Consider the following 18,632-nt stretch of genomic DNA (forward strand, 5'->3'; position numbering starts at 1 on the left):
ACAGAAAGGGCTCAGATTAAAAATGACTTTCCTGAAAACCCAAAAATAATTAAACCACACTAAAACCATATAAAGTTGGGAGAGAAAAAATGCAGAAAGGTTTCAGATGCTAAATTATCTCACTGTTAATTTTTAACAATATGCCAATATTCTCAAGAATACAAAAGTGGTTTTCTTGGAAAATATGCATGTCTAGATTCTGCATCAGTTGTACTTCTACGCCAAACAATATAGCTAAAGTACATGTTAACCCTACAAATATTTATGTCAGAAAAAATGTAATTAAAAAAAAAAAAAGACAATGACTCTTCCTAAAACGTCAACAGAGAAAAATCAAATTGACCTAACTTGTATTAGCTTATTTTCCATATTATTTTGTCATTTAACAGATAATGTCATTATCATTAACACTGAGGCAGGCACTTGGTTTGAAAGTTGATTTCTTAACTGAATATGCAGGGTTTCCAAGGAGTTAAAACACTAAATCTTTCCAATCTTCCAGCACTGTGTGTCTGCTTCCGGCTGGCATACTGATACCACAGTACTTCAGTACTTCCACACCAACACTCAAGATCTACAGCACACTGAGATACAGGTTATCTCACCTCCAAAACCATCAGGCACATATGTTTTAAGCACAATGTTGCAGAAAACCGTTGGAAGAGAGAGTGGTTTGTTGCCCTCATTCCGAAGGGAAATGTGTCTGTAACCTGCTTGCAGACCATCCAAAGGCAGGATCCTCTGACCAATCAACTTATTATTGTCATCATACACTGCTATTCTCAGGACAGCAAGATCAGGGAGAATAACCTGGAAAGCCATAAAATGAAGAAATTCAATGACACTAATACAGGAGCACCCTCCCCGCCTCCCATGTTTGAACCATTCACTTTGTATGCCAGACTATCATCACTGTAAGATAATGCAATTCCCTGCAAACTGCACACTTTAAGATTATCTTTCCTATAAAAGCTTTTTTGTATCCTAAATGGGTAGATTTGAGAATATGCAAATCCTGCAGCTTACAGTTACACTAGCTAAATATTTTGCGTATTTATTTTTCGTTACCAAAAACTGGTGACATGGATAAGGCAGCAGGTAACTACTACATGGGAAATGAGAAATACAGTAGCAATTGAAGGCTAGATAGTGCTGGATCAGGAAGAATTATGACAGGAAGGTGGGATTTGGGAGATATCCGAAGAGGCAATGAAGAACAGACAGAGTGCAAGCGTAAGCTGATGGGGATGCATGCTCAACTATGGGTACTGCAAAGGGAAGAAGCAGACAGAGGAGGGCAGGACAGGGTGACAGACCTGCTGAAATGGTGTGCTGCCAGTAGAAGTGGGTGTGCTGTACTCACAACATGAAAGGTACATGGTATGCATGGTGGGCAGGGATGCTGCCAGCTATCTGCATCTGTCAGCCCCCATCTGGACTGACCAAAACAGTAACAAAAAAATCGCCTGCCTTCCCTGGAACAAAGGTGCTGCCTCTGTGCACAGAGCAGTGAGGAGAAGACAGCCTAACCAAGAGGTGCAGCTTCTCTGCCAGCCTGCCTCTACTATATGCTGGGAAAGGTCTTCCCACTCCTTCCCTACCTGGCTCTATTCATCAACGCTTATGGGACAAAAGGGAAGACCTAAGTAAACTGCGTCTATTATCTTCCTTAGACTTTCCCCCTGCCACTTTCGTTTTCAGTCTTAGAGGGCACAAAATAAAGTATGCTTTTGGTCTCTGAACCCACCTGAGCTATTCACGGATATCCTGCTCTACTTGATTATAACTTAGCACTCCCAGCACAGGTTACCACCAGCACTCACCCTGTCCTCCCCCTTACACAGAGTGACAACACAGAACTTGGGTTAGAACGACTGAAGCTTTATTTTAATTAAAACAAAAACAAGAACACATGACAGAAGAACAATCAAACACATTACCTGAGAGCAACTGTGTAGGATTAAACATCAGCTTGAGGAGAACACTGTAACCCAAATAGGGCAGGTAAGATCTCTCCTCTACAGGCCACAGATAGCACATCTTTCATTACATGATGGGCTCAGATATAGATTTGCTAGGGAGCAGGACTGGGGACTAAGTAGTTTATCATTCCCTCTCCACTCATTTGTTCTATGGTATCCTGGCAGGCACTTCCACCCTCAGGAAATTTTAGCACTCTGCACCCCACACCTTCATTTCCTCCAACTAGAGTAATTGTTCCTGCTGTGTTTATGCCACTCGTCTGCTTGGTCACTAATGTATGTCTTGATTACAGTGCTAAGCCTGATATGATAAGGGCCTGAGATGAAGAAAAATAATCTCTTGGCTGACTTACAGTATTCAAGAGAATGCGCGAACATGTAATCGTTCATTGCAGAGTACAGCAGAAAGTCTGAGGAATATCGCACGAGCCACTGTACCCATGCCATGACACACAGGTACCCCCCTTTTAGACTGAAGCTGTGTGCACCCTGTAGTTTATGGGACTTTTGATTTAAGAAATCAGAAAGCAGCAGATGCTGGCCATATGGTGAGCAAGCCATGGGCAGCATGACTGCCTGTCATTGTACCTAAGCATCTTCCCTGTACCTCCTCATATACAGAGGAAAGCACTTGAAGTCACACTCATTCCAGAATATATTTGAGTCCAGAAAAAACCTCTTGCATTAACTACATTTCTATTAAAAACTGGTTATACTATTAAAAAAGCAGATTATGTAGGTAATATACCCAAGTGTGAAGTGTTATTACCACTCGGCAAAGTCTGTCACTTTGGAATAAAAGAGCAACAATTTTGCATGACAACAAAACAGGTGTAAGCAAAACACACATTATCAAAGACGGCACTGCTAACACATGTAGTCTGGATGAAACTCCAGCCAACAGAAAAAAAATAAAAAAAATGTGTATCATATATATAAAGACTGAGAGATAAAACCTGAACACGGACAACTGATATCTCTCTCTTTAAATCCCCCATACCAAGAAAAAAGGTTTGTTTTTCTTCTGTTATTAAAGAAAAAAAAAATAAAGAAAAAGGTACATGATGCACATGGACTACTGAAGGAGGGAGCTGGCAACACGTCTGAGGAACACAGCACCCTTCCAACTTTTCCATGTAATAACATTGACCTTAGCTTTGGATGCAGCATCTCACCTGCCCTCTGGGCTGAAGGAACAGTGCAAGATAGCAGCCACTGCCAGGGCAGGGAAGAAGAAATCTCCAAGGAAGGATGGTGTCCATCAGCGGGGGCTCATTCTGAGCAGACTGCATACCTTGAACACAGGCATGGCCACGGAGGAGGTGGCTACCTCCAAGTGGGAAGAGGAAGCAAAGGGAAGGGAAAAGCCAAACAGAAACAAAAAAAATCATGTGACAGCTACAGAGGTTATCCATTAGAAAAACAAAACAAAGCAAAATTTAAAAAAAAACAAAACCAAAAAAACCAAACAACCTCTTGAAAGCTTATTTCAGCTTCAGATTGTTTACTGTAGTAAAAAGGAACCCTACAAACCCTTTTTCATGGGAGCAGTACTTATTCATGTGAGCAGTCAGACTGAAGCAGGGAGGGGTGGCTCAAGTAAGCAAGTATGCTCACGTGCAAAAGGGCTGGCAAACACAAACTCTGCTTTCCAAATATCCTACCTTTCGAAATACAAATGATTCTTCATTGTAAACAGGGTTCAGACCATTGTTCATCACCATGCGTGTTCGAAATTCTTTACGTATCGTATCCGTGGGTAAACCATACATATCCACTTCTACATACGTACCAATTTTTTTGTCTGATAAGAACTGACCAGATATTACCTGCAACATAATAACAGAACAGTAAGGAAAAGCAATACAAAGCACACAGCATTTTATGAATACTGAAAATACTGGTATTTTTTTATTGACAGCAGTCTGAAAAATACTTTATACAGAACAGATGTATTTATTTCATCATATGAAAATGGCATATTTAATGCTTTTGTGATAAGACCTTAAATATATCCTTAATTTGAAATGATTGCACTCAGTGTGCTATGGTATTAACACTTTTAAGTCAGTCAGCCCAATTAGCCGATGTCTCACAGATGCGTTCACTCTATTAGTGAAAAATATTGCATGAAACAACCAGATTGGGCACTGCTATTCTGCAACTTTAAACTTTCTGTTCAGAAGCACTGCCATCTATTATATGTCTTGACAACAAAGAGGTGAAAGGAAGCTATTGCTCTGCTTTCGCTTAGGTAAAGGTTTTAAACTAATCACGTCAGCCTAACTCCATATTATGTATCTGTGAAGTGTAGGATGCTTAAAAAGCAAACAAACAAAAAACCCACATGACTCCTCTATATTGTTATGTATATGAAGATTTGTTGCAATTTTACTCCAAGTCAAGATTAACCTAGCCACAACAGGTGATTACTCCAGGGAAAATTTTTACTCCATCAAGATAATCTACTACTTAAAAATACAGCTCATGTTTTCATTACTATGATCAAGGAGCAAATAAAAAAAACCCTGAAACACAATTTCACAGACCTAAGCTCATTTCAAGTCCTTTTCTTTTCATGATCTAACATTCTTCCAGGGAACACTCTGGATAGCAATTCTGAAAAGCTATGGGGCTGAGGGGTACCATCACTGGCTTCGGTCTACTCAACTCCTTTACAACAGAATTTGTACAGAATTTTATACTAGTTTTAGTCACACAAGAAGAGCAAGTGGCAAAATACGTGATCTAAGAACTATCTCTAGTGATACTTCAACTCATGTTACCACCACCAGATCCCACTTTATTCTTGGAGGGATTGTACTGTCATTAACATTAAATAAAAAGTTTTTGTTCTTCTGAAGGTGCAAATGAAACTTAGTTAAATATCTAGAATGCACAATGAACCCTTGGTCGGAGAGAGTTTGAAATTTCCATGCTGCCCATAGAAAGCGATAACTGACAGCTTAAGTTTTTTGTTAAGCTGCACATAGGGTATTTGAGCAAAGACAGAGTGTCAAGTCACAAAACAGGTTTTACAATTGTCAGCCTCCTTCCAAAACGTGACACCTAACCATGCTTTAGAGCTACAACAGAAGTTTTATGGACTTTGTAACTCATAGATAACTCCAAAGTAAGGACCTCCATCACATGAACCATTTTTCTCTACTTATTTGAAAATACTCTGTCCATGTGTGCATACATTCCTTCATGCTCTATGGTGATAACTGATGTTTGTATAATTTCATACTGTCCACAGAAATGAACTTCACTCATTTATTTATTTTTGTGTGCTGATGTTAATTCAAAAAGAGCATGAGGGGGGTTAAAATGCAGTGATAATGTGTAATAACAAACCATTTCTAATTCTATCATGTTCCACTCAGATCAAGTAAACATAGATGTCTTAGCTAGCAATATAAAAAAAACCAATGGAAACAATCTGATGAAATCCACACAATCTGAACACATTTTCTGTAGATATCCTATTCCTGTTGACATTTAAAAGTGATTTTAGATGTGATAACATGACAGAAGTTTGCCTGCTGCTGTTTTACCTGCACAGAACACGTTGCAGCAATTACACCATCTACAGGAGTTTCAGAGAAAGGGTCAAATGTTCGATCTGGTCGTCGCATGAAATCTGGTTTAAGTAGATACCTTATTTCAAGAAAAAGAAGAAAATTATTCTCGTATGGAAATTAAAATTGTATTAAATACAAATAGAATGGATATTCTAACTTTAAACAATGAACTCTTCTACAGCACTGTAAAATACAGACTATCATTTGAGCTGCAAGTGTGAGAAAGTAAAAGGAAATATTATAGTTGTCTAGAATACAGATATATGTTAATCTTAATTTTGAATCACCAGCTACTGAGAGATGAAATCAACCCTGGATTTCAAGATGAAAGTAAATGTAATATAATAAAGGACATTTCAAAATAATTTTAAAAATTCAGCAAGTTATCATATAATAAAAAGTAGATGCTCTCATTTGTTTTAATTCTTTAACACTGGAAAAATACAGAGGGCTTATTCAGTTTTATTTTTTTAAATTAAGCAGTTCCATAGAGTCAAGACTCATACAATGAATTTCAGCTTGAAGCTAATTTTTTCATCTCAGTTGTAAAACCTTGGGGGAAACAGCTGATAATGTCAGTGCTGACAGATTGTTAATTATAGTAGCATGAAAGGTACTACCATAATAACACTTACAATACATCCCTGAGGACTATACACTGGATCAACATATCAATGAAGCCAATACATGCCCTGATGAATCAAAACCCAAGGATTCTGCCATCAAAATAAAGTAATGGTTGATCACAGAAATGCTGTCCTACACATGACAGGGGTTCTCTTCCACTGGTGGAAGAAAACATGTAAACTGGAATCATCTTGCTAATTCTACAGCCCTGACAGACAACAGCTGCTAGAAGATTATTTTTTATCCACCCTTAGTCTCTCTAGTGAATCACTGGTACACAACGTTATAAAGACCTAGACAGAATTCAGAAATAATTAAAAAATGCTGGAAAAATTCCAATGGAAAGAATGTCAATGTTTTCTCCCATTTTTTCACAATGTGGTTTCTGTTTAGGAAAGTAATATTTCTCATTTTTCTTATGTTATAAATCTGTGTGATTTTATAATATTATATTAAAGTACGTTATGGGCAATAGGGAACTAATCAGAAACATCCTTAGCCTCTGCTTCAGGCCTGCTGAAATAAAAAACGCTGAAGCTGGAGTGACTCAATCTTGTTTCACCAGCATGAAAACTGTAAATCAGAGAAAAAAAGGAGTACAGACAGAAGGAAATGTAATTTTTTTAACTTTCATTGCCCTGCGTGTTTTCTGTGACTGAAACAGCACGACATTTATAATGCATATAAAAATATACCACTATATTACTGTAATACCAGAAGACTGACATAAGAATCAAGGAATTTAGTTGATAATGATGCCTGTCCTTCCGAGCATTGGGCAAGAGTGAATAGGTGCTCTTTTACTAGGCTTGTGGGTCAAACAAGAAAGGAACCATACTCTGCCATAAAAAAAACTTTGGTTTTCTTCTATTTTTGTTGTTCTGACTGAAACAACCAGAGACTGCACCTTCGTCAGTCCCAACAGCCTCTAGCTGGAGAGTTCACAACCAAAATAAAAGCATGGTGTGGCAAAGCACTACGTTACCCATTCTGCAGATGAGGAATTTTACCAAGCTTCATCTACTCAGATTTTCTTCCTGAATAAGATTTGCATTAGTAAAAGAGTTGTTTCTTCCCAGGATGAGTGTGCAGATTTTAATGTGTTTCTGGACTGTCATTTCCTATAATTCATCAAACTTCTCCTTTCTCTTGATGTTAATGATCAGCCTATCCTATTAAGCTATAAACTCAACATTTGAGAAAAATCCATCAACATCACTTGAGCATCCCTTTTCATGCAAAAGTCATGAGCAAGAACTTGGAGAGATGAAACACTTCAGTATTCTGTGTGAAATCTGCTCTCCAGCTAAAGTACACAGATTAAAAAAATGTTCCCTATGTATTAAGACTCAACCTGTCCAAGTCAATTTGGCAATTCTGTGAACTGTGCAATGAATCTCCATTCTGAGGCATAGCTTCAAAGAAAGATTGAGAACAGAAGCTGAAGATGTATTTAAGTAACTGTGTATCATATTCATGATCTTCTTCATAATTGGTACACAAAGCCTCTTCTATCTCATCTTTAAAAACTGGGCATAGTTAAAAAGCATATTCAGCAGAATACCTCCTCGCAGGGGATAATTCCCCCTGAATTCTGCTAATTTCTACTCTTCACCTAGCATCCCATTTTTCTTTTGTAACACATAATTAACAGTGACAAAATTTTATTAAAACCATAGTAGTAAAGGATTTGGATACACAATGACAACAGTTTAAATCATATCACTCACCCGCATGATCCATTATATTCAAATTTTCCTTGATTCAACTGCATTGCTAAATCTGTCAAGAGAGAAAAAATTTACTATCTTTCCTTCTGAATAACGCAGATCATGAACAATCCTTTTTAGAAAAGAAAATGACTGTTTGTCCAGAATAATCAGCTTAAATAAAAATTAAATTTAATGCACATAAAACACACACATCTAAGAAATAAAAGGAAGCAATAGGAAAACTTCACATTTCTTCACAGTAATAAACGCTTTATCAACCAAGCTGCAGTCTATTCTGTGCTTAGAAAACAGTCTCTCCCTGAATTCAAACACACCTGATAGGCAGAGAAGCATTAGACTGTTGTCATGTTAAAGCGCCTAGGATGGGATTTCCATCATCTAACTGTTGGCATCTAGAGTATAGATGTCTTCATTTCTGCTAGTGATCTAGAATCACTTTGAATAACGGAGGCATACAGGCACTTTAACAGTGCAATTAAACTCAGCCTAAGGCAGACATATAAAATATACCAGATGAGATATCCTAGAAGTATGTATTTCTCTACAATGACCATTGACAACTACTTCCAATGATGCTGTCTGTATCCTGACATCTTAAAGAATTTGAGATGACTATCACACTGGTTTTCTATGGGCTTAATTGAATAAAATACCACACAAAGAAATCACAAAGATCACAGAAGCATTGCTTAGTTTTAATATTTAAAGCATCTGAGTTTTATTCAATGCATTATTACGGCACGTGTATATAAAAACAGACAGTAAACACATAACAACCCCTCTCCCATCCAACCCTCTCCCAGACTCTGTAAAAAATAACATGTTTTCCTGCAGGTTTCCAATTACACTAGAATACAATATCCTTTTCTAACGATAACACAGGTATTCTCTTGCCCAACAGACTCCACCTTCAAAAGGGAACAAAATCTTTTCTGTATGTTCTCTGTTACACAAAACACAAGTTTCTCATATGATCATAACAGTTATTATTCACTTTACTGGACAGCTTTAACTTGTATTTCCTCAATTATTCTTCAGCCTGACAGCACAGCTGGATCATAGAAGACTAACACAGGAAAGTCGCTCACTTCCAATTATACAATTACCACTCTTATTTTGCAATATAAAGGGGTTGAGAATGACATGCAGTGGGCAGAGGCAGTCTTAGGAGCAGACTGAAGCTTGCATATCTGCTCCAACCTCCATATTGTGTCCAGTGGAGTGCTTTACAAGCAGTGTATTCCAGTACAGCTTTCTCTTGCTTCCTCAGCTAGTGAAATCAGTGCAAAGCTTTGCAGGACAGAACTCAGGGTATGATCATTAGCAGTGCCTGCAGTACCAAAGACACCGTTCAGGGCTGGGGGGGGGGCGGGGCGCGGGGAGCAAGCACAAAAACATTATCACAGCTAGAAAAACAAAATGGAAAAACTGGTCTGTTAAATATACGACTGAAAACATTCCTAGATTAATTAAAAAAAACCCAATCAACCAACCAAAAAAACCAAACCCCTACCCTGTTAGTTATACTCACACCTTCACGGAACAGGAACAATACATCTCCTCTCAGTTTACACTGTGGAGAGGCATTTACATTCCCTGGCATCATTTTCTCAGCTGGGATTTCAGATCCCATTCTCTTATGCTGAACACACGACTCTCTAACACTTCACAATAACTGGTCTAGAAATGCATTTGGCACATAGTCATTACTTTTTACCATCTTAATTTGTATGCTCCATCTTTACTTTGCAGACATGCACCCAACTGTGCTAAAGCTATGTTTTGTGAAAACAGTGACTTCCCTGTAATTCACACTTTTTATTAATAAAACATTATCACTTATGTGAGAAGTTACAGTACTCTATTATTTTTCCATGAAAGGGGACTGAATTTTCCTCCTATGTATGGCATTTTTATTGTTCCTTGTCTTACGCTTCCATAATTCCACCCCACCATATTACTTAGCCATATGTCCGTTTCCTCAAAAAATGCCAGAAGCAAATCCATGGCATCTGTTTGAGAGTTACTGCCCAAGCCATTCTTTAGGATTGAGGTTCACTGGTCGTTGCTGCCTACCTGGGGTCTGATAGTTCAGTGAGACCATCTGGCAGCCAGCGTTCCAGAAAATTTGAGGCATGTAATTACTGGAATCCACTCGGCCTCCCTTTGGGTATATCCGACTCATTTGTCGTTTATTATAACTGTATAATTCATCAAGGAAAATGAAATAAAAACATCACAGAAACGTATAGTCATATCCTGGTATCTTCAATATTTCTTACATTAATCTTACTATTTTTCATCCTAGGAGCTACTTTCCCTTTTCCTGTATGGACGTGGAACACTAAATCTAGAAAGATAAGCTTGTTTTTTATTTGTAGCATTAGTAGAGAAGTGGTATGAGGAGGTGAAAGGATACTTCACAAACTCAATGGCATGGGTCTTCAAATATCCTAGTCCAACTGATTCATTGAAAGAGGACATATTATGATGAATATTACGTTCTACAAAGAAAAGACAAGACATTTTAAAACACTTCTGTAATGACAAATCAGAATTCAAAATCATGCACTATACGTAATAGCAGGATATAGCAAATTCTGGTCTGTTTCCCCTTTATCTGTCACTCACAGGATTAAATTATACTGAAGAGAAATTTCATAATATTTCTGACTTGCTTTTTTCTTGCACTTCCTTGGAAATCAACAAAACTTTCATTTTTTGTTTAGGACAAAATTGTTATTCAGAGCCTGGGTTGTGTGGCTAGATAAGGCAAAGTAACATGGTCAATGGTCTAGTGTGCGATATGAAAGCATCAGCTAACTGCTGACCACTGTGACAAATCACGCTCACCTTACTTTACAGAAAGATGAACTAAAAAAAGCACTTTAGTTGAAAGGGCGTATGGAATATAATCAACTTCAACAGCTTCATATTCTCCCAGTAATTTAGTGACTCCGTGTGGATGACCAATGGAATAACATGCTAACTTTACATTCAAGGAAACAGAGATCTAAAAATATACTGATGACGGTCATTAAACTACAAAAGTCTTACACCATTTCTAAACTCAGGAAACGTAGAGATTAAAAAAACTACCTAGAATAAGCAGACAAATACTTCTATGTCATTCAACCTTTTATGTTACCTTCTGCTACATCGAAACCTTGAAATTTTACAGGTTGAGCATAGTTGACCATTGTTGATAAATATGGATGTATATTGGTTGTGGCACCTACATATTTGTAAGATGCCATCCACGCTTGTTCATCTTCAACAGTTACTAAACCCTGAAAACACATTAAAAAGAATAATCGCTATTTGTGTGTGCAAACACTATTGTTGGAATTTTCAAATGTGATACAAAATTATACCCAAATCTGCAGAAAGTTAAAGAAAGTGCAAATTAATACAAGAAAAGTGGAAATTTAATGTCACAAATTAAGATTTATTTTCTTATAATATGTGCACCAAACACTCTCAATGTTACAGGATGCATGCAAAAGGACTGATGATAGAAAAACTCCTAAGCAGTGGGTAAATATTACATGATGTTAGTAGGATAACTTTGGGATAAAAGATAAATATTACAACAGACTGAACAATGGTGGGACACAATGATCTATCTTTGTCAAATAAATTCCTATGAATTGTGATTTAATACACATTTTCTGATAGCAACTGTGGTAGGGTAATGCATGCTTGGAACCAAGTAGAACTTTCTCAACATCAAAACACCAATAAGTTCAATTGCTAATCTTTACTAATAAAAGCAGACCAAAATATAGGGATTGCAACCTTCATTGGAGAAACACACGTCACACAAGACCAACAAGAGAGACAGTACCAAGCTCATACTCCTAGCCACTTAAAATGATAAAAATCTGAATCCATCATTCACATAAAGATGCACTATAACAGAACTTCAAAAGTTTTCTAAAAGTATCTCATCTGCTAGAAGCCCTCAACAGGAAGTGCTTCTCATGTGGATCTACACATCCAACTTTTTCCTTTCCCTAAAACAGTTTGAAAGACATACTTTTCACTGAAAGAAAGGAAAGAAAAAGAAAGTTCTCTGTCAATCTAAGCAAACTCTGCAAGGCTTACTGTTAATGGCATTTTTCCCACAAACATTTTTGCTTGTTCTCCAGTGCCCAGTTACCAAACTGGTGAACCATTACCAAAAAATCTAATGTATTGTAGGCTGACAGTGAACTTCTGCAAGGAAGTACTAAGTCTTTTCAAAAATTACAGCTTTTTATTTTCAGAATGCAACCTGTGTTTGTCAGAAAGTTCTCCTTCATTATTGTATCAGGAAATAGTCAATAACAGGAAGCACCGCAAAGCCCTTTCTCATGGAAGAAGAATGCGGTTCACAGAACCTACACTACTGCAACTCATTTACTCAGGAGATGGGAGAGTAAAGCAAATGTAAAACTACTTGCTCGTATTATGGGCATATACCTCTATGTGCCGTATTGTGCGGACACATTTAAAAAAAACAAATTCCATGTGAAGTGAAACAATTTATGCCTTGATATGATAAGACAATTATAGTCACAAGGAACATCATTTTCTGACTGCATAGAATAGCTGAGTTATCAGAATGAGTCCAGGTACACATTGTTTTATGTGCATATTAGACTGAATTAAACTTCCAGTGGCCCATGAAATCAAACTGATACCATATTTTAATGCTGATCACCAGGGCTCAATCCAACTGCTTTTCAGGAATCCACATATAGAGGGTTAACAGATCTCTTCCCTAAATAAGCCAAATGGACATCCCTTTATTAGTAAAATACAGACATTGCCAATACTTGTTAATAGAGTTTTGAACAAATTAAGGCCAAATTTCTTCAAAGGAACTAGTCCTTTTCAGTGTCTTCATTTTTGGAAGGCCAATAATTCAGGAAGAACTGACCACCCCTCTTCTAAAACCCAGGCTCTTTCAATGTGCTTCTTGCTGACTGCTGACAATTGCTAATCGTAGTTTACTATCTTGATCCATAAACATCTAAGTAATGAATCACAGTGAAAAGGAAGTCAAAGGGATTATGCATTCCTTAGTGCCAAGGCAATAGTATCCTGCAGACTATAGCTGTATGACTGCATTACTGACAAGCTAGCTCTAAGACAATGTTCTAAGACAATCTACTGGTCATTGATTTTATCTTTTTTACTTGCAGACCCATAATTTTTATAGTAAATGGGCTATACCCTTTGCAGTGTTCACAATTTTAAAACTATGGATTAGAAAGGGTAAGGATGAATGTCTCTTAAAGCCTACTGAAACAAAGGAATAGTTACAACAGCACATGACCCTTTTAGGGGCTAGAGAAAACAACGGGAGAAAGTTGATCTCTCTACATTATTTACACCTCCCACCCCTCAAGAAAAGAAGCAGAACCCACTTAGAAAACAACACAGACTGAAACAAAGTGTGGTTAGGAACAGGAGCAGCTTTAATGAGAGAAGAGGAGGAGGAGGAAGAGGAGAGCAGAAGGAGGTGGGAAGAGTCTTACAGAAGGGATTCCTGGGAGAAGATAAATGCAGAAGTCCCAAGGGAAAGCAAAAGGAAGAAAAAGAGAGAGGAAAACAAAGTGCAGTCAGGGTAAGGGATGAGGAAAAAAAAGAAGCAGGGATGATACATCTCAACACCATTCAAAGAACTGCTGTTTCGCAGTGCATGACATTTGAGACTGAGATCAGACACTTCTAAGCAGGCAAAAGTCACGCACTCCTGTCTGTCCCCAAATTTTCTGACAGCCCTAACCCCAGTATAAAAGTACAGCAGAAGAAACCCTAGATGACAAGAGGAGGTAGAGTCACTTTCAAAAATACTCTGTAGGTGCAGTGAAACCGAGCATAAAGTTGTTAAACCACTAAGAATGCATGGTAAGAAATATGTATGTTATATATAAAGTAATAAAATAAACTACATAACATCCTATGTGTCACCTTTTTATTGTTTTCTTGCTCAGAATCTTCAACAGCCTAAGGGAAAAAAATATATATACATTACCCAAAGAAAAAGCAATAGGAAACACTCAAAGTAAGGAAAAAAAAAATCCTCAAAAAGTTAATGCATTTAGAAAAAGCATACCCTTTTCCACCTTCCTGTGTGGCTCATCTGTCCCATACACTTGCAAAAATTTGCAGTTTATTTCAAATTTGGGTATACAAGATATGAAATTCCAACAGCTAGATAGCAATGGGAATAGGAGGGGGGATGCCAGACAGTTAAGCCCAAACTAGTGCTATCACTAGATGCTGGGGACACAAAGTTTCAGAGAAGAAAGAAAGAGTGACACACCAAGACAACACAAAAGATCATCTGATCCGGATACGCAAACTGCCCAGACTCTGAAAACTTAAGGGTTAAGACCGCTGTAAACTGTGCTTTCAATGTCCGCATTTGGAAAAGGCCTATCTCAAGATGTTATACGCAATGGGACAGTCTGCTGTCTATCTTCAATTACAAGTTGCCACTACTGAGAATCTTAGATAAATGTTGACTTGGCACTAAACGTACATTCCTAAAGATCGAGTCACTGATCAGCAAAGAAGCAGAGAAGTTACCCAAGGGCATATGCTGAGGATGAGTGACTAATCTGAACCACCAACCCACCCCCCCCCCCCCCCCCCCCCCCCAACAAAACCAAACCAAACCAAAAAACACCAAACCCCAAAACACTCAGGTAGTTAAGGACCAGCTGACTTAGTAAGTGAAACCAGCCCTAGAGCAAAGAAGTTAAACAATACTTCAGTGGGAGGATTCATAGAAGTAGTGAAGAAGCAAAGATGTTGACTTGAAGAGAGACCAAGAAGGCAGGTCTGATGTCTCGGTGATAACTGCTAGAGACATACTGCCCAAGGGCAATCTATGCTATGAAGGATCTTCCGTATCTATACTTCTGTCTGGAGTAAGATCCAAAAGTAGCCAGGCAGGAGAAAAGTGGCCAAAATACCTGAGTGACAGAGAAGCATGATCTGATAAGGTACCTTAGCACTCACATATATTTTGGTTTTTTTTTTTTTTCCCTATAGCAAGCAACAGTAATGCCTTCAGTGCCAGAGCAGGCTTAGTTTTGAATTCCAATATTCTGTATCTAATTACTGTCAAGTAATATTCAAGTTACTGAGCACAGACTGATAAACTGTACCAAATCAGGTATGAGTGAAATAATGGGGACTCTTACCCTGTCTGCCAGCTGGCTCTCTGGTATAGCCCCACTGCCATACCACCCCACTGGGGAATCGTTGTCCTATTTTGCCTTCACTGCTGCAGGTAGAAGGGAGAATCTACCCTAAGAGTTAATATAAAATGACCGAGGGAATCCCTGTAATGAAGACACAGGATGCAACCTTCCAAAAAACCACTGCTGAGCAAGGAAGCTGATATTCGACCTCATATTAGGGCTCTGCAACTGAGATGCAAAGTAAAATATCAGAGGCAGGAGCAGGAAACTGCTTGCTGCCTTTAATTAGTATTTTTCATCAAATCCTCCACTTGTATACTGTTTTCCTACATACTGATTCTGTTTCCTCAATGAGTATTCTACCTGAACAAGCAGAGAGTATTTTTGGCTACAAAATTTTGTCATCTTATGAGCCTAAAGGTTAGGAATCTGGTGAAGATCTCAGGTTTGATTCTTCTGACAACATGTACTGTGATGCTTCCACAAAACAGAGCGTCTTTTACACCTACCTCCACGGAAAGCTTCCAAAGAAATATATATAAGAAGCAATCCCACCTTTTTAACACTGATGGCAACAGCTTCTTTTTGACTGTAATCATCTACAGTAAGGTCACTTCCAAATTTGTACTCTGGATGAGCTTCTTCTTCCTGGTCAGCTGCACAGAAAAGAAAAAGGATCAGTGCAAAAACCAGCAACTGCTGGTTCTGTGTGAGACATGAGGCATTTTTTAAAAACAGAAATAAAATCCAGGGTATTAGATTCCCAAGCATTAGTAGTAAATTACAGCTAAGGCCTGAGATTCTTACAGCTTTGACATGGTTAGTAAGAGAAATTTTATTTACTGTATTTTTGAAGGAATCAGTAATTTGCTTAGCAAAAGTGTAAAAAAAAAAAAAACCAATAGGCTTGGGGAAATAACAAGAAATGATGACAGAGTTCTTTTATTTAAAGATGTAAAAAGCTGCTGGTGTCCAAGTTTCTCACGTGCATTGTTAGAATTTTCTTACGTTATAGAGAATTGTTTTCATTTGCTTTTAAGGTGATTTTCCGTTAGAACCTAGTGTACTCAAAAGAAGCTAAAAAGGCCTCTTACAGACACAAAACCATTAATCACATTATTCATATGGATTTAATCAATAATTTTAGAAAATACTTATTTGAGCCTCTTGGTAGTCTAGCACATAATTAATAACAGCACAATAAGAACACTATTAGAAATAAGCATTCCAATGGAAATCGGCCTGCAAAACAACAGAATCTCCTCTGTGGTCCTTGATCACCTGAAGAAAGATACTGAGAGGCCTTGCCAAAAAACTGTTGTACTTCAGTCTTTTTTAGCACTGCAAGGACAGATACCAAGATTTGGATCACAAAGAGTATCTTTCAAGAGGACCTCTACTGACTGCAACAGCAGTGGCTTTGTACTAGTGGAAAAAAAAAAAACCCACAACAAAAAAACCAAACCACAAAACAAAACCAAAAAAAAACAAAACAAGGAAAGGACCAAGCCTACCAAGGGGTAGGCTAAAGTTGGGTCATTCAGCATGACATCGGTCACAGGCCAGTACCTTGGTTCAGACAATTGCAGGCAATGCATGATTTACCTCTTCTGAGCGTGGACATTTAAAACAGACAAGGTGAATGTCTGTTTTAATCTCTTGGCCATAAACACATTCCACATCACTGGCTCAGAGCTAGATGTTTATGCTGAAGATATCTGAAGCTTGGCAGAAAAAATCCTATCCCTCATTTTATCCTTATAAAGTATAATGCAATAATCCAATTGGATATTGACACAAGTATTAAAAATAGTGACAAAATCTGTTTTCAAAGCAAAGATCACAGCTTCCCAGTCTCTCACACACACACATATACACACAGTGAAAATCTGACTTGGTTGCTGCTCCAATATGACTTCTGAACAGTAAGTGGAAGTTAAAAATTACCACTAGTACCACCAACTGAACTCACGTTCCTACCACAGCCTGCCACAGAGCCAGGAGCAGCTGTGGTATGTATCTGAGATGAGATGGTAAGGCTGGAGGTCTGTATAAATGGTCCTGCACTGAGCCCAGACTTACTGCTGCTGCCACAGACCACGGGCATGTGAGTAACGTGCTCGTGCCAGTCTACTGATTTACCACAGGCAATGTTTGAGAGCCTCCTCTATGAAATCCTCACCACTTTCTATTTCTTCTTCATTATCATCCTCTAGGATATTTACAGGAGCAGAAGTTTCCCCAGCCTCCATCATCTTTTTCAGAGCATCAAGCTGTTCTGTTAATAAGAAAAATAAATTAGTCATGACATGAACAGTTTGTAGCACAAACAAATACATGAGAACAATCATAAATGATTCTCTGATCCCGAGAGCTACTTTTATTTAATGGGTTCTCTAAGTTTTCAGTTAGCAATAAGATTTTACAGAGTAAGAGCATCATTAGACATACACTGTTGTTAGATCTGAAAAGCGGTCAGTAAGGGCTGTAACCAAAGCTCACTGAAGTTAAGAAAAACATTTCCATAGACTTCAAACATCTTTGGAGCAAGCATATTACTTCTTCAAAGAATAAATAGACAGCTATCTCTTTGGTGCTTGATCTATGCAAATGGCAGCAAAGTGCTTGGATTTTCAACTATGTTCCCATGTGCACTTCATTTACACAGTATGAACACAATCATGTATGACTGAAGCCAGTGGAAGGTCTGCATGCTTATCTTTGAATGGACAAGGACCAGGGTTTATCACTACAGCCATACTGGAAACTAACATAGCAACATTATTATTACTGAAAGAAGATAAATATCAGAACTGGCAACAACAGCAAGAGCAGCAATTTGAAATTCCATTTCATTTTATGCTTATCCTGGAAAAACACAGCAAGGCAAACATACCAGAGTAGGCACAATTTACAAGGGATTTTATCTGCATTATGTTTTAGCTCAACAAGCAATCTGATAAAAGTCCCAGGATTACATTTCTAGGTCTATCTACACCTGTGCTGCATGCTGATATCAAGGCCTAGGCTCTGGCACTCATATGAAACACAAGGGCAAACAAAGTGTCATTTTACATATAATTAATATTCTTCCAACACTAAAGTACAAGCAATTTGGAAACTTTAATAACAAAGTCTATTTGTATCTATCTGGACTTTTGTTTAATTTAATACTTGACAAGCTTTACTTACTTTTTTCTACCTCAGGTTTCAACCTTTTATTCTTTATGAGAATCTTTCTTCTGAGGTCATTAGGTGAAGGTAAGGCTTTACCTGGATCAAGCTGTAAAATAATTTCAAGAAAAGGCTTAATAACACCTATTTGGCCTCTTTGTATCCCTATTTGGGATTTTGACTTTAGGGAAGCAATGGTAAGGAGCAGTGAACAAGCAGTGCCACCTCAGGCACAACCCTGGGAGGTAGTATGACTGCAGTTACGTTGTCTCCTCTGCTTCTTCCCTGTCCCATGGGAAAGCTGTGCTCAGGTAAATGTTGCTAGCTGAA

The 18,632-nt window shown here is 38.0% G+C and overlaps 1 protein-coding gene across 6 annotated transcripts in view; it reads right to left on the reverse strand.

Annotated features, from left to right (window-relative positions):
- PLCB4 (phospholipase C beta 4) overlaps positions 1 to 18,632 on the reverse strand; it is a 216,140-nt gene that overhangs the window by 40,131 nt on the left and 157,377 nt on the right. For 4 of the 6 annotated variants that reach the window (XR_005933031.1, XM_030021184.2, XM_030021185.2 and 1 more), the window contains 11 exons: positions 18,321 to 18,411; positions 17,311 to 17,406; positions 15,684 to 15,784; positions 13,888 to 13,923; positions 11,075 to 11,216; positions 10,346 to 10,430; positions 10,003 to 10,127; positions 7,924 to 7,975; positions 5,540 to 5,642; positions 3,647 to 3,811; positions 606 to 810 (listed from right to left, as the gene is read on the reverse strand). Coding sequence is in view for 5 of the 6 variants with exons in the window: in XM_030021184.2 (XP_029877044.1) it covers positions 606 to 810; positions 3,647 to 3,811; positions 5,540 to 5,642; positions 7,924 to 7,975; positions 10,003 to 10,127; positions 10,346 to 10,430; positions 11,075 to 11,216; positions 13,888 to 13,923; positions 15,684 to 15,784; positions 17,311 to 17,406; positions 18,321 to 18,411 (1,201 nt within the window). In the remaining variant the exon portion in view is untranslated. The remainder of the gene's footprint in view (positions 1 to 605; positions 811 to 3,646; positions 3,812 to 5,539; positions 5,643 to 7,923; positions 7,976 to 10,002; positions 10,128 to 10,345; positions 10,431 to 11,074; positions 11,217 to 13,887; positions 13,924 to 15,683; positions 15,785 to 17,310; positions 17,407 to 18,320; positions 18,412 to 18,632) is intronic. The other 2 variants (XM_041125493.1, XM_041125491.1) reach the window with 1 other exon arrangement.

This window comes from Aquila chrysaetos, chromosome 8 (genome assembly GCF_900496995.4).
Source record: "Aquila chrysaetos chrysaetos chromosome 8, bAquChr1.4, whole genome shotgun sequence".
Taxonomy (NCBI): Eukaryota; Metazoa; Chordata; class Aves; order Accipitriformes; family Accipitridae; genus Aquila; species Aquila chrysaetos.